Source organism: Euprymna scolopes, chromosome 1 (assembly GCF_053919585.1).
Source record: "Euprymna scolopes isolate OS-2025 chromosome 1, ASM5391958v1, whole genome shotgun sequence".
In the NCBI taxonomy this organism is placed as follows: Eukaryota; Metazoa; Mollusca; class Cephalopoda; order Sepiida; family Sepiolidae; genus Euprymna; species Euprymna scolopes.
Window position 1 is genome coordinate 93962208 of NC_136482.1, and position 27131 is coordinate 93989338.

A 27131-nucleotide genomic window follows, 5' to 3' on the forward strand; every position below is an offset into this window, starting at 1 on the left:
TGCATTAACTAAGGTTTTACTAAGAAAATCAAAGTGAAAATAAATTCCTTTTTGTGTTATAATTTTTCCTTGCTTTCAATTTAACAGTATTGCATGTAATTTATCACAGTTTTAATAGTGCAAGAAAGATATTAAATGGTTTTAGTTCAAAGTGAAATGTATTGCTAAAGTGTTCATTGTTCATTGTTTTCATGTTAGTGTTTTTTGTTTTGTTGGGATTTCTTTTCCAATGTTCATTTCAGCAAACAAGAATTTCAGAGAAAATAAAACAGAATTCTAACAACAAAATATCTAAAATAAATACAAGAATTGGTTATTTTGGTTTTGCAGTAAAGAGATTTTTCTTTTAATGTTTTCTTCCAAACATTTTTTTAATTACTGAACATTCTTGACAGCATTTTCTTTTCTAGCAGCATTTTATTTGGGAGTTGGGGGGGGGGGGTAAAAAAAAGTAGGGGATGGGAGGATGGAGAAAGCACAGTTGTTTTTTTTTTTTTTCCTCCCCATAACCTAAGGCATGCACAATCTACTTAATAATTTCCGGGTCCACAGGCGAAGCTGATCTGGGGCTTGGTGACGGAGTGATAAACTCTTCTGTCACAACAGATTCTGTGGTTTCTTTATCAACAGAACCTGAACGAGAATGAACTGTCCTTGTGGTGGTCGTGCGAGTTTCCACAATTTCTTTGGTGATCACTGTTCCATCATCGGTAACTTCTTCCACTCGGCCAAGATCAACTTTTTCTTGTTGCTCTTCAATATCACTTCCAGACTCACTGCTCACATCAGAATCCGCATACCAGGTACTTTCAGTCCCTGGTATGACCTCGTCAATTTCGTATTCTTCATTCAGTTGACCCTTGTCAGCATCAAACGACTGATGCCGTGTCTTGATTTTGTGAATCATGCGATTCTTTATTACTTTCCTCTTCTGAACTTCTCCAGTCGGCAGCAATTCATCCACATGCTCAACAACTGTCTCAGGGTATGGAGGCTTCTCAAAAGTCTCTAGTGTTTCAAGAGACTCAGATCCTGGAATTTTCACATCACCATCAAAAACCTTCTCGGTCAGACCCTCGTGCCGATGTTGTCGTTCAAGGTGTGTAACCGAATGTGTAGTTACTTTGCGCACACGATGAATTGTACCATCTGGTAAGATGTTTTCATTTTCTTCAACCGTTACTTGCTCTTTAGGAGCCTTTAGTTTTTCTATTACTTCCACCATTCTTTCTATGGTCTTTTTGTCCATGCTTTCGGAGCGCACCCGCATCATCTTGTGCTTCACCTTTGAACCATCAGCAAGTTCTTCTTCGTGGCTTGCTTCTTCAATAGCATCATTCATTTCATCCTCTGCAAGGGAGATAACCACCTATGACAATTGGGCTTAGCTTACCAAAAAGTTACAAAGAAATTAAACATACTAGTTTGACAGAATTAAATACGTTTGAAAATTTAATTATTCAAAAAGTTTAATCAAAGTCCTTAATTGTTTAAGTTTAGAATATTTTTTTCAAAATCATAAATGTGCTTCCAAGTTACTGTTACAATTTCAATTATATTAAAAAAAAAAAAAAAAAAAAAAAAAAAAACACCCACCCTAATTATTTTTAAATAGATTAAATATATATTTCCATTAAATAACAGACAATTCCTCTCTATATATTTTGGTTTGAATTTTTTCAATCTTATTAATTTTCTTGTTTCAAACAAGAACTGACTGATGTCATAGTCTAGTTATCTAAGTACTTATGGATTTGTCTGGTTCCATTGTCAGGCATGATTAATACTGAACTGATTTTAAGATGTTTATACTAAGAAAAAAAAAAATTGATAAAAATTTTAATAACAACGATAGTCTTAAATGCCTGTAAAAGTGACATGAACAATGTATAACAACAAATGATTTACTGAGGGAGAAAAAAAAACACTTCTATAATTATCTTAAAATCAGTTTGGTGTTATTTATCACTGAGAATGGATCTGAAAGTAATTGGATCAACCATGACTATGACAGCTACATCAGCCAGTTCTTGCCTGAAGCAAAAATCAAATATACTTTGAAAAACAAATGTATGTTTTTGAAGCACATCTAATGATTCATACACTTTTATTCTATTTAACTAAATGTTTTAATTGAACTGCAATCCAATTGCTTAAAACAATTTTATTGAAATCATTTTTAAGAGAAAATAAACTGTAAAATATTTTCAAAATCACCCATTTATTTTATTTACTCAAACAATTCATTTTCAGAATATTTAGTTTTTACACAAGAATAGTAAAAAAAAATATTCTGATCATTTCACCATTGAACTGAGAGAAAATAAATCCAATGTTTAAGACAATAATAAGCAGAAAGCAAGAATGCAAGATAAACTAATAAGACATGAATTGTGAAACTACAACTAGCGCAGCCTGCAAAAAATTAGTAGTTTGGGGTTTTACTATTATTGCTGCTGTGGTATCAGAGCAGAATATTAAAAGAGTAATTATAAATTGAATAAAATGCAAACCAAAATCGAAGGTCAAATAAATTCATGCATTAAACCAGAAAAATACTTGAAAAATAGTTCATGTGTTGATTTTTTGTTTACTTTATAAAAGCAGAACCATATAAGGAATGAGGTCACAGAAGAGGATGCAAATCAATTAGACAAATCTGTTTTTACTTCCGATTCAGTTAAAATCCGTGTATTTCAGCTATGCCATCCACAGTTTTGGGTAAAGATCAAATTATGAAAAGGTTAGAAAATCTATAATTAGTTAAACAAAATTAAAAAGATGATTATAATTACAAAATTTAGAGAATTCAAGAAAAAAACTCTTAATTCTTAATTTTCAAGTTCCATGTAACTAGGGAAGTTATTTGACTAAAAATGTATTTTAATATCTTATAAATTCAAACTTCAAAGAGAAATTGGCATCTTCCCCAGTATAGTTAGAATGATCTCAAGGGTTGGAAGAGGATGAAGAAGGGGGAACTTAAGAGTCTTTGGAAACAAGGTGAGAATTAAGTGAAGTGGGAAAGCAAAAACTAAAGCCATAGACATTAGATCAGGAATGTAGGGTAAGATCCAAAAATTTGTCAACAAGCATGAATACTAAGTACACATTTACAATTAGCAATGCTTTGATAGTCATAAAAATTTACATTGCAGCAATTTTCTTAAAATTGCTAAAATTAAATTTATAACTCATTGAAAGATAATCATTTGTTTGCTTGGCTAATTAATTATTCAATATATTCCAAACAGCATTTTTCATTAATTCAAAAACTAAGTAAATTCTACAATTCTAACCAAGATTTAAATGTGCAAATAAAATATTTTATTGCAAATATTTATCAACTAAAAGCCAATTTATAAAGAATCATTTATTTTGCACTGTAATTGACCACAATTTTAAAATCAAATGCATTTAATTCAGAGATTTTTGAAAATATATCATCCTTATATAAATCAATTTAAAAAAAAATTGATTTATACAGTGAAAGTTGCTGTAGATTTTTACTGTCATACGGTATATTAAATGTTTTTAGAAAAGGTTTCGGAAGTGATGTTTTTTGAATTTTTGAGACAAAGATTGATTATTCGTTTTATTTGAATCCTTCAGACTATTCATATTTTGAGTGTTATTTTAATAACGTTTCGGTTGATGTAACCTTTGACCATCTTCATCTTGTCACTTTCAAGAATCTGCACAGAATTTCTAACAAAACCATTTATTTAATCCAGAGGTAGCATGCTCTCGTTCCATCAGCCATAACTAGGTTGAAGTCTCAAGTAATTTGCAATTGCATTTCCGAGTGTCACTTGCACCGAGGATCGAACGTTCAACCTCCAGAAGAATATAAGTTACAACTGAAGGTTACCAAATACTTTATCCACTATGATCCTTGCAGACAATTCTAGCATGAATTTTAGGAGTCTTAAATTATTTAAGACTTCTACCCAGTAATAGCTGATGTTATGAGAACATGCTACCCCCTTGAATTAAATAAGGACATCTGTATCAAATGCTGTGCAGAGTCCCAGACTGACTGGATAAGCTTTTGAGAATTTATTTTGTTCATATAATGGCATGTTATGTTATCAAACATTATTTGAGCCAAATTCTCAGAAGAAACAATTGACAATTTTAATTCTATTTTCTTACAAGATTATATTATTGTACAAGTTGTAATGAAATATTTTCCTGTTTTGAATATGTGAAATTTATTGATTTGTATCTGAAATGTCTATACAAAAATATATATATAAAAAAAAAACAACATTGTGTAGATCGCACTGATTAGTAAAAAGTTATGAAGAATTATAGTGATTTTAAAAAAAAAAATTTTTTTTATTACATTTTCACCCCAAACAAAGCACAGTGTCACTTTGATGTAAGGAATTACTATCAGGGACATAAGTTGCAGAGATACTATGTAGAAAGTTGAGCAGCAAGATGATTGTTCACATTACACTTGAACTTCTGCATGTTAGTACAGTTGGGGAAGCAGGGACCCAGAAGGAAATTCCAAAGTCTAGCAGTTCTGGGGCAGAAACTATTAGAGTAGAGGACTTTCTTACATCTAGGGATCTCCACTATGTAGGGGTGGGACTTTGCTGCTTGTCAGGTTTGTTTGAGGTATTTATGTTAAGGGGGTACAAGGGCTTGTAATTCGTCGGAACATCCACCATTAAAATACTTGTAAAACAGGCAGAGGGATGCAACATTTCACCAATGGGACAGAGGTTGAAGCATAGATGACAGTTCAGGACCTATTAGGTTGGCAACTCTTTTGAACCCTGTCCAGGAGGGAGAGACTAGTAGCAGATGCACCAGCCCAAATGTGACAATACTTCATACATGAGCAAATAGTAGCCTTTTAGAGGTATAGGATACTTTCTAGCATGGTAGAGAGTCTTGATAATGCTCTCGATGTATCTGTTCCAACTAATCTTCCCTGTGAACATTAAGCTGAGGAGTTTGAAATAAGTACTTTCAGGTAATGTAATTGGTAGTTAAGGTTTCTTGTAATGATTGAAGGAAACAAGATTAGTTTTGGCAATAATTGACCATCCATTCTTGTCCCCATCCCATACATTCTTATTCTAGTGTTTCTACCATTGCTTTAGATATGTGTTCATTCATTTTCCCCTCATGCCTGTTATAGAGCATAGCAAATATACCCATCACAAAGACAATTTTATCAGGGAGGTAATTTACGAATATTAGGAATAATAAAGGTCCAAGGATCGACCCTCAATGTATACTTGCATTTATATCATTGTTTAGATGTACTACAGTTGAGGACAAGCTGGATTGTTCTCTTATTCAGGAAGGATTTAATTATCCTAAGTATTCGTCCAGTGATTAGTGTTAAAAATGGAAGCTCAATTTTTGTATCCGAGTGTGTTTCTTGAATAAAATTAATTATATATGCATAAGTGTGAAATAAAAAAATGTATTCATCAATAATTGGAATTTTAATGCAAGGTCATTTTGAGTAAAATCGATTGTACATTTAAGTTCATCTACATTTTAATTATTAAAACATTTAAAGTAAAACCATTAAATATACCACCTTTAATATGAATAACTTTTTAAAATCAATGTTTAAGAGATTTGCAGAAAGATTTACTCAAAAGTCCATTACAAATTTAGCAATATTTAATTGAGAAGTGATGTAGATTTTCTATACTGTATTACCTCAATTTACAAAAAATAAAATGCATTCATTGTCTCATTTTAAGAATTTGCTATCTTTAAATATTCTGAAATTAAGCATTTTTCTATTTCCTTAATTTTAAGAAATTAAGATATTTTAGTCAATAACTTTGATTGGTATTTGTTAGCGTATATTAAAGATATCTTTAAAACTTGTATTCATACCAAACAAGTGACATTGCCACTGAAGCATAAGAGACTACTGTGAATTAGCAGCCAGATCTCTATGGGGCATTTTAAGGGAGAAGTTGTGCAGCAAGACGTTTGTTCATACAAATTTCTATCTACTGATAGTGTCGTGGAAATAGGGAACAGAAAGGGAATTCCAAATGCAAGCAGTTCAAGCAAAGAAGTTATTAGGTTTTCCAGCATCTGAGAACCTCTACAGTGAAGGAGTGGCATCTAGCTGATTGTCGGGTTGGTCAGGACTATGTTAAGGGGGCATAAGTGCGGCAAGTTTGTCAGAGCACATTCCATTGAAGTACTTGTAAAACAAGCAAAGGGACCAACATTGTGGTGATTGAGCAAGGATTGGAGCTTGGTAGACAGTGTGGGATCTATTACATTATAGGCTCTTTTTGTGGACCTTGTCTAAGTTGATGCACTAGCACAAATGTGACAAATACTCCATGCGTGGGCAGACTGTAGCTTTGTAGACATGTAAAATACTGGCAGGTGTGAGAAGTTTTCTAGCTTAGTCGAGGGACCCCACTTTCTTACAGGAGATTTGGCAGTGTTTATTTGCTTCAAGTAACGTTATCTGTGAATGGTAGTCTGAGGGATTTAAGTTTGTATTCACATAGTATAAAAAATACACACACACACATTTTATATATATATATATATACACACACAAACTTAGAGTCACTGATTATCAACGCTTGGACACCACTCTAGGATTAAGATTAATGAGTGTTAGGTAGACAACATTAATGAGTAATAATAGTGGAACTTGGGTAGGGTTTAATTATATGAGAGGATGGATCAACAAGAATTTGAAAACGACCATGTTATAGTCAGCTGGGAAGCAACCCCACAGTATTGTGTTCCACAAATGGAGAGTTGTAGGAAAGCATGTTCATCAATACCTACACACTTTTTACACAGCAATTTATTTTTCTTCAGAAGGTGAAATGACTTAGTATTTAAAAAGATACTGCTACAAGCATATTATTCATCCCAAATAGTTTAGCAGTTTATAAAACAGGTGATTTTGAATATGTGAAAAAGGCAATTACAATTAATCCAATTGACAAAACATGTAAATATATTGCAAATACAGAACAAAACAATGAGCCAGAGAAAAGCAGTAGCAAATTAAGTGTAGACAAAAGACTAAACAATCAAAATAAATTGAACATTTTTTTCTTTTGCTTTCAATTAATTTTTCTTAACATTTGAGTAAAGATGTATAGAGTTATCAGAGTTATCTTTTCTTACATTGACAGATACATTGAAAAAACATGGAGATAAATAAAACTTAATATGAAATATGTTAATGTTCAGAGCACATTTTCCTTTCTTTTTATTTTCAACTCTGAAATGAAAACAAAATTAAAAAAATTTAAAACAATTTCCAAATTTATTTTCTATAACATTCATAAAAGTTATTTAATGCATTGTACAATTTCACTCAAAATATCCATTAGTTTTGTTGGCCTAAATATACTAATGTTTTTCCATGGTCATAAAATTATCACAAATAAAAAGGAAATGTAACAAAAAAGTTTGTTTGGAAAGAAATCATCTTCAGAGATAAAAAAAAAAGTCACATGGTGCTCTGAACATTGTATTCTAATATGTATTTAAAATTACACAAGTTAAAATAAACCTTTACCAAATTATAGTATTCCATTATACCCTCAGATTATCAAAGTCATCTCCAAGGTCATTAGTATATATTTCAAAGTATGTTTATAATTGTAAATAAAAATGAACATACTGCACTCCTGGGCTAAAAAGGGATGAGGGCAGGGTTTGATTATTTTTTTAATTGAAATGTTAAATGATATTGCATACAACGACTAAATATAGTTGATAAAACTGCAGAGTAATAAAATGACGTCAATGTGACAAAACTGCCAGAAAGTCCAATCACAAACTATTCCAATTCATTTGATTTTCCATGAGAGCAGAGTTAAACACAAGATTATTTTTAATGAGGGGAAAATCCTAAGCTCTCCTAAAAGAGGCACTCTGAATTGGACAAAAATAAACACTGCCTCAGTCTAGCAGGATTCTTCTTGACTTACAGTGGACATAACAGATTAAGAGTAGAATGAGAACAGATACTACACTCTACTCCTAGTCAAAAGGCTTTCTAGTTTTTATTTTATACTAGCAGGGTTACCTGGCATTGCTTAAGAAAAAACGTAACATAACTTCTATCCCTCTCTGTCTCTTTTCGCCTCCTCATCCCCTATATTTTCTTCGCCCAGTAAATTTTTCACTGTCTCTGGACATACACACGTTTAACTCGAGTCAGCATAAGGGAAATAAACTGAAAACAAGACAAAAAAAATATCAGAGTTACTTCCCTTTACATCATAACGTTAAAAGATGTGTGCATCTTGATAACATTAAATGATATAAATGGCCAGTTGATCTCAAAATAATGCATCTTTGTTTTTTATTTTTATAGATATATATCTGAGGTTCTGTTGGTTGAAAAATACCTTTGTGGATGTTTGTGTATTTTTCAAGTTTTAGTCCAACATTCAGACATTTGGTCTTGAGATAATAGATTTACCAAAAGAGGGAAAGATTTATCTTAATTTCAATAATTTCATGCATGTTCAAACTTATCATTTTGCTTCTATTTAATAAAACAAATTAGGATTGCCTCATTTATTTCCCCAGGAGTGCTTATTTATGAAAAAGTTATTTTTTATATAGTGAAAATATTAGCATCAATACTTACATTATAATCTTAATTTTTTAAAGATCTATTATAGATATGAAAAATCTGTAAATAGGATGATTCTGTTACTAATGCAAAAAAAAAACAAAACAAAAAAAACATTCAAACATACTTAACAAAAGGAAAATTTATAAGCAAAACCAATTTAAATTTTAAGCAATAAACTAAAGAACTTCAATAAGACAAGTTTATTCCACAGTACTACAACTACTGAAGCAAGTGAAAAGTGTAGATTGGAAGATACGTGTTGATTAAAATGAAACATTTGTTAGCATTACACAGGAACACATTGACTTTTTATAGTCATCAGAATTTGACATTGCAGAAATTTAGAGGATTTAACTTTTACAAATTATTCTATATTATTCGGACAAAATATTCTTATCTGGAGTGTTATTCACGCAACGTTTTGGCTGATGTCACCTCTGACCTTTAGGTGTCTCTTATCAAACGCAGAAATCTCATGGAATTTCAAACGGAACCCTTTATTTAATCCATGGGGAGTAGCATGCTCTTGTTTCGTCAGCCATGACCAGGTAGAAGTCTGAAGTAATTTGCAATTGCACTTTAAGTATTGCCGGTACTGAAGATTGAACCTTCAACTGCCAGAAGAAGGTCAGAACTCAATTTTACCTAGTACATTACCTGTTATGCCATGGGTCCTTGTGGGCAATACTCAGGATACAATTGTGAATTGCTAAATAATAATAATAAATGGCTGAGAGAATGAGAGCATGCTACCTCATGGATAAGGGGTTCCGCTTGAAATTCCATTCAATAGAAAGATTCTGAAGTTTGACAATTTACACCTTAAGCAGGTTGGAGGTTACATCGGCTGAAATATGAGAATGATATTCAAGATGAGAACAGTAGTCGAAATAATTTAAATACAAATTATCAATCCTCATGTTGAAATTTCAGAAAAAAATTATTCTGCTCTACAATTCAAAGTCTATGTGGACAAATAAGCTACACAAACCATGCCACACATTCATTCTTTTTAATATATAATTTTATGGGAAAAAATAGCTTTACAATTGCAAGTATGTAAAAATATATACTAGAAAATCAAAATGTTGCCTGTGGGAAGACACAGCAGGGACAAAAAATGCAACACAATTACAAATGCAAACCTTTCAATTTGAACAGGCACACACAGTGCTGAGGTTTCTCATGTAGTGCAAAAAGCATTTACACTATCAAGCAACAATGATGCAGAGATAATAGTGATTTTATGTAATAATTTGAGATCTGGGCACATTTTCAAACACGGTGTCATTTGATATGTATTTCTTTGTAAGTGTTTCTAGATTTGTCTTATGAGTAGTTGATTGACAAAGAGGCACCAAGGTACAATTTTGAGCAAGTATATGTTAGTAGAGAAATCAACATAAAAAATAAGCCTAAAAAATTTACCTCACAATTATTTAACATTGTACAAAAAATATTTTCAAAATTCTACAATGATACATTTATTACAGATAAGAATGATAAAAATCATTAACTTTACTAGATATCCTAACTAGAAAAAAAAAGAAAAGAGATGAAATGCAGTTGATCAAACTAAAGTATTTCTAAAAATAGATATTTAAAGTTTACGAATTATGTTGTTATTTCAAATTCAACTAACTTATTTAACTGTAAATGCATTTCAATTTTGTGGTTTATCAATGCATTTAGAATTATGCGAGAAGCGAAGTCATATAGGATAGAGGATAAATTGACCTACTTGTCGACAGGTTTATTTGGCTGGCATGAGTATGACTTTTGGCATCTGCTTTGAGATCTGTTAATCTTGCAAACTTAGAACAGCCAATTTATTTGAAGCAACAATTTTATGACTGGATGTCTGTTCTAACCCCTCCGAAGGGACAAATATTTTGTAGAGACATCATATAGTCATAGTTCTCTCCTAACTGGTGCATTGTGCTTGTCCATTGTCAAGAGGTCATCTGACCTATAACCACACTTTTGTTGGACACCACAGGAACTACTGCTACCCATGGGAATAACAGGATTGTTTAGAGAGGGTTACTCCTCTAGATCCACCAGGAAATAAACAGGCATTTTAATTTATATGTAAATGGCATTAATGTGACAAATCAATATTTTTGTGATACATAATTATTTTTTTTTTTAAACTTAAGATAATGTGTAAAAACTTACCATTTTTTTTTTTTCGGCTATAAAGCTTTATATTCATATATTTGAAGATTAGGATGTTATTTAGAAAACCAGGATTAAGTGTTGATTACTTAGTTCTTAATTACTGTTATTTAACCCAACGGATCTTTCAATTGGCATAAAGCATAGCAAAATAAAATGCTAAATAACCTAGTGCAAACGTTTTAGTTAAATAAAAATACATTTAGACAATCTAAATGTAATCAAATATTTTATTTAAGCACATTAAAAGCAACAGTCATGAAAACATACTTCTGATATGATCTTATTTTTCGAAATTAGTTTCAGGTTTCACAGAGGGGATTTCAAATACATGTGGCTAGACTTGGTGGCTTACATCAAACTAACATTGTGTTTGTGAAACAGTTTGCAAGCAGTTTAGAAATGTCTAGAAATGTGGGTGACCTCTTAACGCTAAATACCGCCAATAGAGTTATTAATAAGATTCATAACTTTTTCTGCAATACAACCATATTTCATACAAAATAAACTTTCATGTCTGACTTGTCCACAGGGTTTAATTCATGAATGTCCAACAGACTTTGTTTTATAAAGTATTCAATAATATGCTCTAAATATGCAAAATTTAGAATATGCTTCTCTGTTGGCCCTGCTTTTGGCTTCAATGGCAGTCCTCAGTTCAGCAATATCCAGGAGATTGCTTTTATAGACATTCTCTTTGCGATAACCTTACAAAAATCAGAGGAGGGGAGTTTGGCAAAAATGAAACCCATTCAGGATCACACCGGCTATTGATAAGACAGTTACTTAAGTGTCTCTCACAGCAATTCCTAGTCATTTAGAGTGTGAAGAGCTGCCCTATCCTGTCGAATGAAACATGCGTACATTACAAGACCTCTTCATCTCTTCAAAACTTCTTAATGATCATCATGTAGCACTCAGTATCAATGCAAAGGTTCATATTTGAAGTACATCATTGAACTGTGATAAAACAGACTGTTGTACATTGACGAGTAAAACTTGATGGACAAGTCAGTTATAAAGTGAAGTTCATTTGCATGAAATATTCTTGGATTGCAAAAAGGATTGCAAATCATATTCATGATGGGTGGGAGTTTAAATCACCTAAGAACTGATAAGAAACATCAACATTATTTCAAGATCGAATTAACTGATTAAAAAAGTCAAGTTTTTCGCAATTAGAAAAAAATTTGATTCAGTTTTAATACTATGTCCACAAGAAATACAAGTAAACAGAAAAGTTTTTTAATCATTTTGTGTGCAAATTAAGTTCAGTCTTGATAATTCTAGTAGAAATATTTCATAAAGAAAAACAGCAGCAGACAAGAATGTTTGAGGGAGGCATTACACATGCAGTGGAATACGTCATACATACATGCCAATACAATTTACATTTGCGCTCTTTGTATGACTTTTATAAGTAAAGCAGTTTTATTTTCTCTTAAATTAATAAACTTTATCAAAACCAACTACAAATGCTTTTGCATCAATTATTAAATATATTTCACGTACACACAGACATCAATCCAGAGTACAAATCCAAAGTTTAATGGTGCAGAAATTTATGATGCATTAATTCATTACTGATTTTTAGACATTTATACTCATTTGAATCCATGTGCACAATTTCTAAGAAAAAAATATGTAACTTCTAAATTTTTTTTTAAATATGCATGTCTAATTATTTGATCATTGTTTTTCAACCTCTGTTTTTCTTGGATTTAAAAACAAAGAATAAATAATGCTTGACATTGGCTTTTAATTCTAATCATACATTAATATAGACATGCATCGATCACTTTCAGATGTCAAAAGCTACATCTTTTGAAAAATTACCTAATATATACGGACATTCTCATCATTGTTTTTTTGTAATCAACATAATCCAAATACGAATTATTTTCAAAAGAGGTGTATCTATATTTGTCCATACAGAATTAGTTTCCTTTGATTAGAGCAAAATAATGTTTTAGGAAATAAGAGAAAACAAACCAAATACACTAATAGGCAGCATTGGCTACAATGCATATGTATATATAAAATAATCACTAAATTTTTATCGCTATGGGAAATTTGAAATTAACAGAAACAAACTGTTGATTAAAAAGTAATTTTTCACTAAAATCAAAGTTTAGAGGACAAGGTCAAATATTATAGCTGAATTAAAAAGTACTTGGAGACTAGACAGTCATTATTCTAGAAAACAATAATTGATAATTATTGAATAAGAAACTAACTTCACATGTTATTTTTAAGATTTTAATATTTAATGATAAATAGTAAATTATTTTTATTAAAAACGGTCTTAAAAAAATTGCAATGATGAAAAAATATATCAATACTGAGCAATGAATTCAAATTACAAGAGTACAAATACGAGGTGTCTTCAATAAGTTTCTAGACATTTTTGTAAAAACATTTAAAATTATAAACTCTTGAAAATTCAGCATGTTATTGCGATATATCTTATAAGATGACTAACCAATTTTTATAATTTCAGGTTCAAATAAACAGCTACAACAGGAATTGAAATGCACCCTACTAAAGCCTGACTGTCACAGTTGGTGGATTTCAAAAATGCAATCTGGACATGAGGATACTTTAGAAGAACGAAATGCAATAAAATTGTGTTTTAAGCTTGGAAAATGGAATGCTTCAGACTGCTTTTGGACCATCTTGCATGAATTGAGCATCCGTTTTTGAGTGGCATAAGAGATTCAAGGAAGGCAGGGAGTCTGTGATGGATAACGAGAGGTGTGGGAAGAATAAGTTAGAACATCAGAGTTGATTGGCCAAATAAAGAATTTCATGGATAACCATCGTATGTCAATAGAGACAATAAGTGCACAGTTTGATGTCAGTGTGGGAACTGTAAACACAATTATTCATGAAGAGCTGAAGATGCGAAAGATTTGTGTGAATGCACCAGTCCACAACTTCATCTTTGTTACAGACTATTTGACAAAGACAGTTCCTCACCCTCCCTATGATCCAGACCTTGCTCCCTATGACTTATGGTTATTCCCTAAACTCAAGGTAAACCTTAGAGACTGTTGCCAGGAGAGAATTGAAGAGATGAAAAAGGCTATAACAAGCATCATTAACATGATAGGAACATGCTCACACAAGATTTCTATGGGGTCTTTCAGAAGTTGTTGGAACGATACATGTACATTGCAGCCAGAGGAAATTACTTTGAAGGGGACTAGAGTTTCATGTGTGTAGTATGCAATTCTCTATATAAAAGCCAAGTACGTCCAAGGATGGAATACTGCTGCCATATCTGGGCGGGAGCTGCTAAAAATAGCCTATCCTGCCTTCACAGAGTACAAAATAGACTTCGTGGCTTAGTGGGGGATGCCCTTTTCTCTACCCTGCAACCTCTCTCCCACAGAAGAGATGTTGCGAGCCTATCCTTGTTTTATCGTTATTTCCATGGCAGGTGCTTGTCTGAACTCCAATCTCTGGTCCCCCCTCGCCAATCTTTCACGAAAAACACCCGTCTAGCTAAATCCACTGTAAAAAATTTCCCCCACTCTATATCTGTGCCTAAATCAAAACGCAGATTCCATGAACAAAGCTTCTTTCTTAGAACTGCACACCTGTGGAACTCTGTTCCGTCTGCCTGCTTCCCACCTGACTACAACTTGGATGTCTTCAAGTCCAACGTTAACAAATTCCTAATGAACCGACCCCTTAAGTAAGCACTTCATCAAATCTCCACACTAACATACTGTACTTGCAATAACCCTTATCCCTGAGTGGCTTCCGGGCCTTGATAAGTGGTGACCACCATGTAAAAAAAAAAAGTGCCCATACAAAAAAAGTCTGGAAACTTATTGAAGGCACCTTGTAGTTATTGGCTTAATTTAAATACATTATAATTATACTCCAATAAACTCAAGACAGGTTTATGAATTCATTTTTATATCTGATAAATTCTGTTTGTGTTAGTTGAGACAAAACAATATGCAATTACAGATATTTTGTTTTGGTTTCTTTCAGAAAAAGCACACGAGGCTTTTGTTTATAAAAAGCAATAAAATTTATAAAAGTCTCAGATTTTAGAAAAATAAAATACTTAAAAATTTATTTAATCTTCAAATTCTTATGACTATAAATTTAAAAACAAATCAAAAAACTTAATTTAATATGAACAGACACACATGAAATGCATCCATTCAATTTGTATAGCTAGCAATGAAAATGCATTTTTCATTATATAATAAAGAAAATTTCCACAAAATAAACTATACCAGCATTTTCTTTTAACTTACAAAATATAATTTATAAAGAGAAAAAGACATTATAAAGCTTCAAACTTCTAAAGGAGAGCTTTTAATATTCTAAATATCTAGAAAACATGTAAAATAAACAAAAATAAAATCTAGTGTTTGATTATAAACAAATGCCAAGTGTAAAAAAAATAAACAAAAATTCTAAAACTTTGGAGAAAATCTCAAAACCCTTCAATTTGTTTTATTCATTAATTTCAAAGTTGATTACATCACAAGTAATTTTGAATAAGTTTCAGACTCTTTCAAAACTCTGATGGATAATTTAGGAGATAGGAATTAAACTATAATTATGACTAAAATAATTTTCAAAATAAGACAATTTTTTGTATGAGCAAATATTAAAATGTAAGGCAAATGGAATTATAAATGAAGGTAGAAATACCAGTAAGTTTTTGACATTAAAAATTCCGAAAAAATATTTTGTCAGAAAAAGAAAAAAAAAAATGTTCATTAAATTCCATATACACATACGTAGACGATTACAAGAAATTAGAATCCACACAAAGTTGCAAAAATTTTTAAGCATAGAACTCAATTCTTGATTAATGTGTACAGATGGAGTCCCAAGATCCAGCCTCGTTCTGAGTATGAAAAAAAGGTGGGTCACGTCATACTGTGACCGATGTCAAGGCAAAAAATTAAACCTTTGAATAAAGTGTCAAGTTTGAACAACAGGAAATGAATTAAAGAAAGAAGCAGTTTACAGAATTTTTGAGCATTTATTACTATAGACAACATTTAAGAATTAGAATATAAAAAAAGTTCAAATAATTAAATTTTGAAAAAAATTAAACAGTTGCAAAGAATTAAAATTTAGAATTTTTTAAAATTCAACAATTCAGAGAATTTAGAAGTTTTTTTAATTAAACAGTTCAAAGAATTAGAATTAGTTCAAAGAATTAGAATTTTTATTTTAAATTAAACAGTTAAAAAAAATTAGAACTTTTCATATAATGTTTAAAGGGTTCATTTTTTGCCTCCACACAGTATGACGTAACCCAACTTTTCCCCGAACTCAGCAGGCCGAATTTTGGAACCCCATCCATTCACATTAAGCCAATTCTCATACCACACTGCAGTGGAGCCGTAAAGATTAGTAATGTAATTAAAGTTCAACCTATAAGCATAAATATTACAAGCTGTGACCAATAACGTTGACATAAGTTATTTTATTTTAACTAATAAACATTTAGAATAAACGTTTCAAAAATTTTTAAAAAGAAAATCGACAACTAAAGACTAGGATATTTAGTTTATACTAACTTTACTTAGTTGCGATGATCCATTATAGTATTCTAAATAACATACTTAAAATATCAACAGAAGGAATAATATTTGACGTTTTCTTCATTCATTATATCAGCATGTTAAACTAGCGGGGCACTTTTTGCTCAAATGTCACGGACAGAAAGTAATCCTTCAAGGAGATGAACAAAATAAAACAAAATGTAACGATTAGAAATAATCTCAAAACTAGCTGAGGATAAAATTCTAAGACATTGAGAGTAACAGCCTTGGCACTACGTCACTTTACAGTGAAGTATTGTACACTAGTGTGAAAAAAAGTGTTCATGAACATAAGTAGTCTCAAGTTTAACGGATAATTCAAAATTCAAAGAGAAACAATATCCAGGATATAGAAATATGAACAAATTAATGATAATAAATTCCATGCCCACAAAAAGTAAAGTTTACAAAAGCTTTGCTATAGTGGATAAACCAAGATAAACAACTTATGAACTAGAGGGGTAAGGGGGGAAAAAAATGATCAACCCCCCTCCTCCTCCTATTATTATTATTATTATTATTAACAACAACTTTCAAGTTCAATGAAATGCCTTTCATTTTCCCATCAACAATTAAAAGTAGCAAATGGCATAAAAAAAAAAAATCAAGTGGTTTTTCATCTCAAACAAGGCACAGTGCCACTTAAACGTAAGGGGTTACTATTTAAGACAAAATTTGCAGGGATACTATGTAGGGAGTTGAGCAGCAAAAAGTCTATTCACATTATCCTTGAACTTCTGCATGTCAGTACAGCTGGGGAAGCAGGGGCCCAGGAAGGAATTCCGAAGTCTAGTAGTTTGAGGAAAGAAACTATTTGAGTAGAATGCTGCCTGGCATCCAGAGATTTCTAGGGTAGGGGTAGGGGTAGGATTTTGCTGCTTGTCTGGTTAGTTGGGGGTATTTTCGTCAAGGGGTACAAAGGCTTGGAGTTCATCAGAGCACCTTCCATTAAAATGCTTGTAAAATAGGCACAGGGATGCAAAATTTTGTCGATGGAACAGAGGTTGGAGTCTGGTTGACAGTGTGGGACCTATTACATTGGCAACTTTTTTTTTTTTTTTAAACTGTCTAGGAGTGAGAGACTAGTAGCAGATGCTCCAGCTCAAATATAACATCACTACATATATAGGCAAATGGTGGCCTTGTAGAGATACAGGATACTCTCAGTAATTTTCTAGCATGGTAGAGCCCACCTTCTTCACAGCAGTCTTGGCAATGCCCTCAATATATTTGTTCCAATTCATGTTCTCTGTGAGGAGTTTGAATGAAGAGCTTTCTGGTAATGTATCATTAGCCATGGCTATCAGTGGTTGGGAAGATTTCTTGTAATTATTAAAAGAAAAGCTTAGTGTTAGCAACATTACATATTACTATCCATTTATGTCACCATTCCACTACAGACTGAAGGCCTTCCTCTAAGGTTTCAGCAATTTCCTTAGATATATGTTCATTTGTTTTCCCCTTGTGTCTGCTAAAGAGCTCGGTGTCATCAGCAAATATACCTATCTTAGAGACAATTTTATTAGGGAGGTCATTTATGAATAAGGAATAATAACGGTCCAAGGATCGACCTCTGAAGTACACCCACATTTATATCATGTTTTGATGTACGACCATCGAGGACAACATTGATTTTTCCCTTATTTAAGAAAAATTTGATTATGTTAAGTATTTGTCCAGTAATACCATGATTTAATTTTCATGCATTGCTTTTCTATGAATAAAATCATTAAATGCACGATTATTTTTTTATCACTCATAATTGTTTTGATTGTTATTAGATAGATTTTAATGTCATTAATGTCATCATTTACTTGAATAAATTAATGTTTTCTTGCACACACATTAAAAGTTTAAATTTATTGTTCAGAATATATGCATTACTTTGTGTATATCATTTCTATATTTATAAAACAAAACCCTTTCTAAGTCTCTCAACTACTTGAGCTAAGTGTACAATAGTAGTCTATTTCCTTGAGGTTCAAAATAAATTCTAAATTAATTAAAAAGTTGGAATCAATTAGTATTATTGATTCAACCAAAAGCAATTTCTAAAATTAGTAGTTTTGCATATAAACCCAAACTAAAGCCAAAAATTATTTTAACATCTTTAAGTTCTACATCTTTCTGTAAATAAAATATCAAATTGAAGATTAAATTTTTGAGAATCAGCCATTATCAACTGCGTAGCTTTAGTAATCGAATGAACTATTACTAATAAAAAAAGTAATAACGTCCTATTCAAAAGAGATAAATCTTCTGTTAAATAGTAAATATCTATGTTCAGCTAAAACGAAAAATACACAACAAACATCCACAAAGTATCTAAAAAAAAAAGATTGATTTCAGAGTTAAATGACCGTTTATGATTTTGTTATTAAGATGTATACACATCTTTTAGCATTATCATGTAAAGGGAAACAAGTGATTTTTTTTTAAAGTTATTTTTCTTATGCTGACTTTAGTTGTGTATGTGTGTGTGTGTGTGTGTCTAGAGAAGAACAAACTGAGTGAAGAAGAAAAAGGAGAGGAGGAAATGGGGAGAGAGAGAGAGAGATAGATAGAAGTTATGTTACACTTTTACCTCAGGCAATGCCGGGTAGCCCTGCTAGTATTAAAATATAAAACAATATTCTCATCCTTTTTATATTTAAGCGTTTTATCATAATCCATCAAAACTTGTTAACAATACATTAAAATGTCAAAACTTTCACTGAATGATTATGGAGGATTAGTATTTAATCATCCAATTCCCAATATAATCCTGGTGTTACCAGATCAGGCTGTCTGAGGATATTGGCTTCCTGGAACAAAATGCACCTAACATTGATGTTTTTTTTGTTTTTCTACTTCTTTTTGCAAAACATGTTCTGCTAAACCAAAAACAACCCCACCCACCCCACAATTTTTCTTCTCATTTCCCCTTTCTCTATCTTACCCACTTCCTGACTGGTTTCCCAACTTAAAATGTATCAAATATTAATACTGTTACCCTTTTCTTTATCCCATTGCAAAATTCATTCATGTTCTGCAAGGCAGGGAACAAAACTGATAAAATCCACAATAAAACAACAAAACCAAACACTACAAACTAACAATTGAAGATACAAAGAGCTTGAAGAATAAAAATATTCTCCAAAATAACTGAATTCAACATGAATACTATTTTCAAAATAACTGGATTCAGCATGAAATAATTCGAAATGGGTCAATTATGCTGAAAAACAACCAAACCAAACACTACAAATAAATATTTAAAGATATAAAGAACTTGAAGCATAAAAACTGTTTGCAAAATAGCTGGATTCGGCATCAAACAACCCGAAAAGGATTGATATGTCAGAAAACAACCAAACCCAATATAATCGTACTGTATTGAAGTGGCACTAACCCTAGGTGGGTTGAACTGGCTTCCTCCAAAGGAGGAAGTTTCATAGACGTATGAAATTCACAAGTGATCCCCAGTTGCATGTATATCTGCACAAAGATGATAGCAAGTTTTTGCAAGGAGATATCAATGTCCTACATACAGCACTTAGTATTCTTAATGGTCACCCATCTGATACTGACCAGGCCCAATGTTGCTTTAACTTCAGTGATCGAATGTAAACTGAAGTGTTAATGTGATATTTATTTATATATATTAATTCCCAATATAAAAGAGATAATTAAAAATTTGGAACAATTTCAAACGCCTGAATCATTTTTCTATTTTATAAAATGAACAAATACTAATTTTAAAAATCCAAAACCAATCTGTTATCACCAACTCATGTCTAATCGGCCCAGACTGTTAAAGTTGCAGATTAGTAGCAGGTCCTTGCCTTTCAAGACCATGAGGACGTGGTTTTATATGCAACACCTGGTATCCTCAAATAATCACCCATCCTAAGTACTAAAGCAGGCTCAACATCTAGTAACTTCAGCGATTTTAAAAGATGTCAGTGTGATTATAATCATTTGGAAGAGAAAAATAGATTACATTTATCTTCCTTTGTAAAGGATAAATGCAAAGGCTATTTATCAGAAAACAAACATGTCTGTTTTTGGGTTCATTTGGTGATGTTTAAATGTTGATGCTTTGGTTAAAAACAAGTGAATAAAAAAAATGTAAATACATCTTTAAACATGACTAGTTTCCAGCAAATTTGTATGTATTTTCATCAAAGCAAACTTTCATTCTGTTGCTACTACTCAAACAAATATTTAAAAAAAAAAAAAAAAAGCTAATACTGTCACCCAGATTTAAACAAGCATTAAAAAAAAAAAATAAAAAAAAATCACAAACCACTGCTACAGGTTTTCTAGTTCAACATAGAAAAATAAACTGAACCATATATATATATATATATATATATATATATATATATATATATATATATATATATATATATAGGGTTCAGTTTATTTGTGATTTATTTATTTATATATATATTATATATATATATATATTATATATATATATATATATACACACACACACATACATACTAGCAAAAGTACCCATCGTTGACTGGGTTCAAAAACAGCCTACAGAAAATGGACTCTGATTTATGAAAGTATGATAGGTTATGAAAAGGAAGGGTTGTAAAGAGATAGCTCCGAATTTGGGGGTATCAAAACCAAAGCAAAATATAATGAAAGTAAAAATAAAATAGATAAACACCATAATTTATTATACCATACCTGTTCACACTGAAACACTTATCACAATATTCTGTGGATCTATATTAAAAAACCTTGTTAAACTTTGTGACATATTTCCATTCTATGGAGGTCAGGTGCGATCAAACACCCCCTAATTTTATTATACCATATTTCTTCAAACTGAAACATAATTATCAAAGTATACTTATGCAGATAGACATGAAAAGTCTTTATTAAAGTTTGTGCCTATTTCCATTCTATGGAGGCCAGGCGTGAACGTAGACCCCACAATTTTATTATACCATCCCTATTTAAGTTAAAACATGCTTATTAAAGTATTCTTATGTATATCTATATCAAAAACACTTGTAAACGTTTTCTTGTAATTTTTAAATTTTTTGTTTCCATACTTTGTGAACCAGGCACGAACGCAGACCCCACAATTTTAATGAACCACCGTTCTGTCAGATCAAACATACCCATTCCTGTGTCTCGATACATCTTCTATCATTATATGTAATCAGTTTTTTTAAAATAGTCAACCATATAGGAGCCTATTCGTGACCAGACGCACACACAACTTTATATTATAGATATCGTTTGATGTTGAACTTCAGCTGTGATGTTTTACATGCAACTGTGTGGTTGATCTTCAGTAAATATAATTCACAAAAATATCAAGTTTTAAAATTTAAATGCATGTTTTTGTTTAATTCAGTAAAGTATAAAATAAACACTGACAACCAATACAGTGAAAATAACATTTTAATATTTTCTGATGGTTCAAAAGAAAGTTAGAAACTTGTCAGCATTCAATATGTAAGAAACAAGGAAACTCACATCTGGCAGTATCCTATAGCTCTACAAAGCCACCATTGGCCGATGCATGGAATATTCTTGCCACATCTGGGCTGGTGCATCTCCTAGATAACTCCTCCCCTCCTCAGAGTCCCATTACTGCAATGTTGCATCCTTGTGCCTGTATTTGAATGGAATATGCTCTGACAAACTCATAGCACTTGTGTCCCGTCCAGGTAAATATCCCCACCAAGTAAATCAACAAACAGCAAAATCCCACCCCTTTACTGTATATGCCGAAAAGCCTTCTACTCTAATAGTTTCTTCCCACAAACTGCTAGACTTATGAATTCCCTCATGATTTTCTGCTTCCCTGACTGTACTAACATGCAGAAATTTAAATGTAATTTGAACAAAGATTTCCCTGTAGAGATGGTTCCAAGTAGTAGTCTCTTATGTTAAAGTGACAATATGCCTTGTTTGGAGGGGAGGATGAATTTAAGTTATTTATATATTATTGAATTCATCACTTGTCTTAAATTCAGTTCAAAAAATTAACCAAAACACGAAAACAACAGAAAACACTACAAAGTTACTTCGCTAATGCCATGAAATATAAGGCTCTAAAACCAACTTTAAAGTTGCAAGTAAAGAGATGGTAGGATAAATTTTATTTAACAACACATCCACTCTAGGAGTTATTTTATGTGAAAGCAAGGTTTTGCTTTTTTTCTAAGTTTTAATTTTAAAGTTTTATTTTTTTAGTAAACGGCCATTCTTTGAAAACTGAACCAAAATTTAAAAAAAAAAACATGAAGTTTTGGGTTCAGTAATCATACAGAGCACTATCTGAAGTTGCATGAACGATATTTTTATTTCTGAATTAAGGTCATTATTGTGCTCATTTGCATAGGCATATATTATACAGAAAATATTAAGCATTTTTGCCCTTTCTTTTTATTGATGGAAAAGGTGTGTTTATTAACTTATTTTCTGTAACATATGATAAAAACATGTTTGTTCACACCTTTTTAAACATATCTAACCTAAGAATGATGTACGCAATTAAATCATAAGATAACATACAAAGTTAATTATCTCTAAATGTCACACACATGACAAAAACAAAAAAAAACAAAAACATGAAAAGTTAATGCTAATTAAAAACCTGAACCACTATCAACTTTCTCTTTCATGTCAAAAGCTAGTTTGATTGTATCTTACTTTTACCAAATATAAGCATCTTACAGTATCAGACCTAATAACAAGCAAATTGGTCACATGTGTGACCTGCAATTCATTCGTACACATTGATAATGCAAAATATTGTCCCTTCTCATGGCAAGAATACCCATATTCAATGATACAGTCTACACAATTATTCAAGGAATGTTACCCTAAAACAATGGAGAAATTGTGCAGTGTTCAGCTCTTGGTCTCCCTGCAATTTGACACTTCACCAAAATGCACAAAGTTGATTGTAACTTTCTATTCAAGCTGGTGAAGAATTGCTTGGACAACTGAATGCCTTTGCATAAGCTTTCAGAAAACTGATACATTTTTTTAGCTGTTTTGAGCTGGAAATGATACTTAAAGAGGTAAGCATATAATAACACAATGATATTTTTTTTTTTTCAGGGAAGTCACCACTTATCAAGGCCCGGAGGCCAATCGGGGATAAGGGTTATTGCGTGTACAGTAATCAATGGGACAATATCGTAGTAATTGTTAGTATTGGAGATTTGATAAAGTGTCTTACTTAAGGGGACAGTTCATCAGGAACTTGTTTATGTTGGACTTGAAGACATCCAAGTTGTAGTCAGATGGGAAACAGGCAAACGGAAGAGAGTTCCACAAGCGTGCACTTCTAAGAAAGAAGCTTTGTTCATGGAATCTGTTTTGATTTAGGCAGATAAAGAGTGGGGAAAATTTTTGACAGTGGTTTCAGCTAGACGGGTGTTTTTCGTGAAAGTTTAGCAAGGGGGTACCAGAGATTGGAGCTCGGACAAAAAGATCTGAATATATTGATTACATGTATATGTGATTTAAAGATTTGTTCTTGATCTTTGTGCACCGCCATGTATACATAACCCAAACTACAAAAGATTCTCACTATAAGTGAAACCAGATATTAAAGGCTCTGCATTACATATTTGATTTACTCTGCCAAAATAGACTAGCATATGCAGTAATTAGTTATAAGTAAGTTTTTTTATACTGCACTTTTTATGTAATATATTTTCTAGCAGTAATGAAGCAAATCAAAAATTAAATAACTGTACTTGAAAAATAATGTTCAGAAAATTAAGTACTATGTAATGCAGTGATGTTTTTTTGTGATTATTCAGGATTTTTTTTTCTTTAAAGCAGTTTATTACAACTAATATATTATAATTACTTTACAGAAGCTATGGATGAATCCATACTGTCAAAATGCCATTACTTCTACCAGAGAAAATGAGATTTTGAGGAAAAAGAAAACAAAATCCTGAATTTTTTTCCAAGGCGAGTCAAAGAGTGGAAACACTCTGCAAAAAGCGTTTCAAAGAAATGACAGCAAGTCAGCTAAATGCTTATCATAGAGTAGATAGTGAAAGAAAGCAAAAGTCATGTGCTAACAAACTGAAAACAAGTACACCAATGATTGCTCAGAAAATGTACAAAACTCCTCAAGCACTTCTTGGCAGAGCAGTCAAGAAAACTGAAAAACTACTACCCAAGTCTCCAAGGAAGAAGAAAGAAATAGCAAATTAGCGAGGAAAATTGGCCTAAACATTCAATCAAATGCATCATCATCATCAACTGCTCACTCACTGTAAAAAAAAAAAAAAAAACAAACTGAGAAGCTCATGGTGGAGTTTTACTTTGATATGGATGTGAAAGATGAAATAACTGTTTGGGAAAAGGACCTGAAGAAGAGGATGAGAAAATTCTACCTCACCATGAAATTGAAAAAGGCCCATGCATTATTTCAAGAATATCACCCTGATCATGCACTCAGCTACTCTGTATTTGTGAAGTTGTGGCTACCAAATGTCCGGTTACTGAAAGATACACCAGCAGATGAGAATTCCATGTTTGCATTAGGATTTGCATCACTTACAACAATGAACTGTGGAAAGTTTTGTTGTGCAATTCTGAAGCTATGCATGACAAATGTTGGAGATGTGAACATACCGAGTGTGGGGTAACATGCATGGAAGAGAGATTCACCGAGTCAGATAGGGAGTTGGAGGACTTGGGAAAAGCAAAAGAAAGTGCTAGGCTGGAAAAAGTTACAAAAAAAAAAAAAAAAAAAATGAAATAGGTGCTGTGGGGTACTCCAGGAAGTAGTATTGTCAACTCTGCAAGACTTTCAGGAACATGTTCACCCAAAACAAATCCAAGCTGTCATTTGTAGAAAAAAAGAAAGAGGGTAAGATAGTCATTCAAATGGACTTTGCCATGTCTTACTTATGTGAGTATCAGAATGCAGTCCAGATATTCTGTGGTTATGTGACTCAGTCACTTTGTTCACTGCTGCTATCTTTCAGAATGGTCAGTGTGAGTCACATTAGCTCGTATTGAACACCAATGACAAGGAGAAGGATTCGGTGTACACATTTGTACATTGTCTTGCCAAAAAAGTTCCTGGTGATGGAGCAGTCACATTTTTCACAGATGGGCCATCATCTGAATTCAAAAACAAGTTAATTGCAAAATTTCTGTTGACCTTAACACAAGAACATAATAGCACATATGAATGGCAGTTTTTGTCACATCATATGGGAAGGGGAGTAATTGATGGCATATGTCGTGCTGCCAAGTCTCTTGTTCGATGCAATGTCATGAGCAAGAAAGCTAATGCTCCAGTTGTCCAGAGATCGGGTGACTTTGAGAACCTGGCTGCCACACTCATGCCCAAGGTTGGTGTGAAACATTTTAGAAGATAAAATTAGGAACACAAAGAAGCACTACCACAAAAATATGTTATTCCTGTACCAGGCATTAGCAAGTTATATGTAATGGCATTTTCAAGTTATGGCATACAAGTGGTGGGGCAGACTCAGAATACTCCATTCAGTACTGTGCACTCATAAAAGAAGTCTTGACTGGGTTGTTAGGGGTTGATTAATGGTAAGGTATGACCAAAATCTTTACTCTGGACAAGTTCCGAGGATAGTTGGAAATGAAAGAGGTTAAAGTGATGCACAAATCTGGTTATTTCTGGAGATGGCCAGAAGAACCGGATATCTTGCTATAATCACTCAAGCAAGTTGTGAAAAAGATACCAGGGCTTCAAGTAGCAGGATCTAGGGGGCAGTTCAAATTTGATGACATGTAATGGCCATACAATTTTATACATGATGATGTACATAGGTGTTGAAACATGTTATTAACAAAGAATGTTCACATTTTGTTATCTAGTAAACCATTTAGTGATTACTTATTGGATGAACAGATGTCCAATCTATAATATCTAATTAAATGATCTTGTATGTTTCCAGCTATATGTGTAAAGCGTGTTCTCAGAAGGCTAGCAGTCACATCTTTAAAAAGAATTAAGATTGATACATCGTCTATGTAAAGATGTCAATAGCATTATCAGGTTTCTCTACCCTGAATTTACTTGACATTTTTAAACATTCTATTCAAAGTTAACAGCACAGAATTTTGTATTCATGTTCGCGTACTCTTCATTTGATGTATAACATATAATCTGTTTACAGAACACGTAAGCAATTAAGCAATGACTGGCTTTGATCATCTTTGCGAAGACATACCAGAATTGAGAAGCAGCATCTCATCTATCCAAATATTTGCCAGCAAATTTCAGCATTGAAGGAATTGAAGATATCTGAGAATGAAAGCATTTGAAAATGTTACACACTTCTGATGATGGGAAAATAATATCTTATACTTGATTGATGATATGCTCAATGCAGGTACAGTGTACGATTAAAGATTCAATAAGAAATTGAAAGCAGTATCTAAAACATTATGGTTGGATCAAACGGTCATTCAAATATTTGGATGCAAGTCTGATCTGAAACGTAATAGAACAGTAAGGACAGGGTTCATTCAGTTTTTCTTTATTACAGTAATTCGATAGGAAAGGGAGATCACTTGCCACTTCTAAAATACTTTAATTAATCAAACTATTAAAATTTCATATCAGAGAAAAATACTTGTTTTGTGTGTTACAGGTAATACATATTAAAGTTTATATTCCAACAATTCTGGTTGCTTCTAATTGGTATGAAACTGGTGAATATGGCATGTACACTTTTATATAAAAAAAATCTATACACGAGTATGTGTTT

At 32.1% G+C, this 27131-nt stretch overlaps 2 protein-coding genes across 3 annotated transcripts in view; both read right to left on the reverse strand.

Annotated features, from left to right (window-relative positions):
- Positions 1 to 26660, reverse strand: LOC145249569 (uncharacterized). 2 transcript variants are annotated; one of them, XM_080111289.1, is made up of 2 exons: positions 26592 to 26660; positions 1 to 1350 (listed from the first exon to the last, which is right to left on the reverse strand). In XM_080111289.1, the coding sequence occupies exons 1-2, from the start codon at positions 26608 to 26610 to the stop codon at positions 527 to 529; spliced, it is 843 nt and encodes a 280-aa protein (XP_079967415.1). In that variant the 5' UTR covers positions 26611 to 26660; the 3' UTR covers positions 1 to 526. The 2 variants fall into 2 exon arrangements, with proteins under 2 accessions (XP_079967415.1, XP_079967497.1); XM_080111371.1 differs by lacking the exon at positions 26592 to 26660 and adding an exon at positions 25282 to 25500.
- LOC145249513 (bleomycin hydrolase-like) overlaps positions 1 to 27131 on the reverse strand; it is a 126880-nt gene that overhangs the window by 85065 nt on the left and 14684 nt on the right. The window lies entirely within an intron of this gene.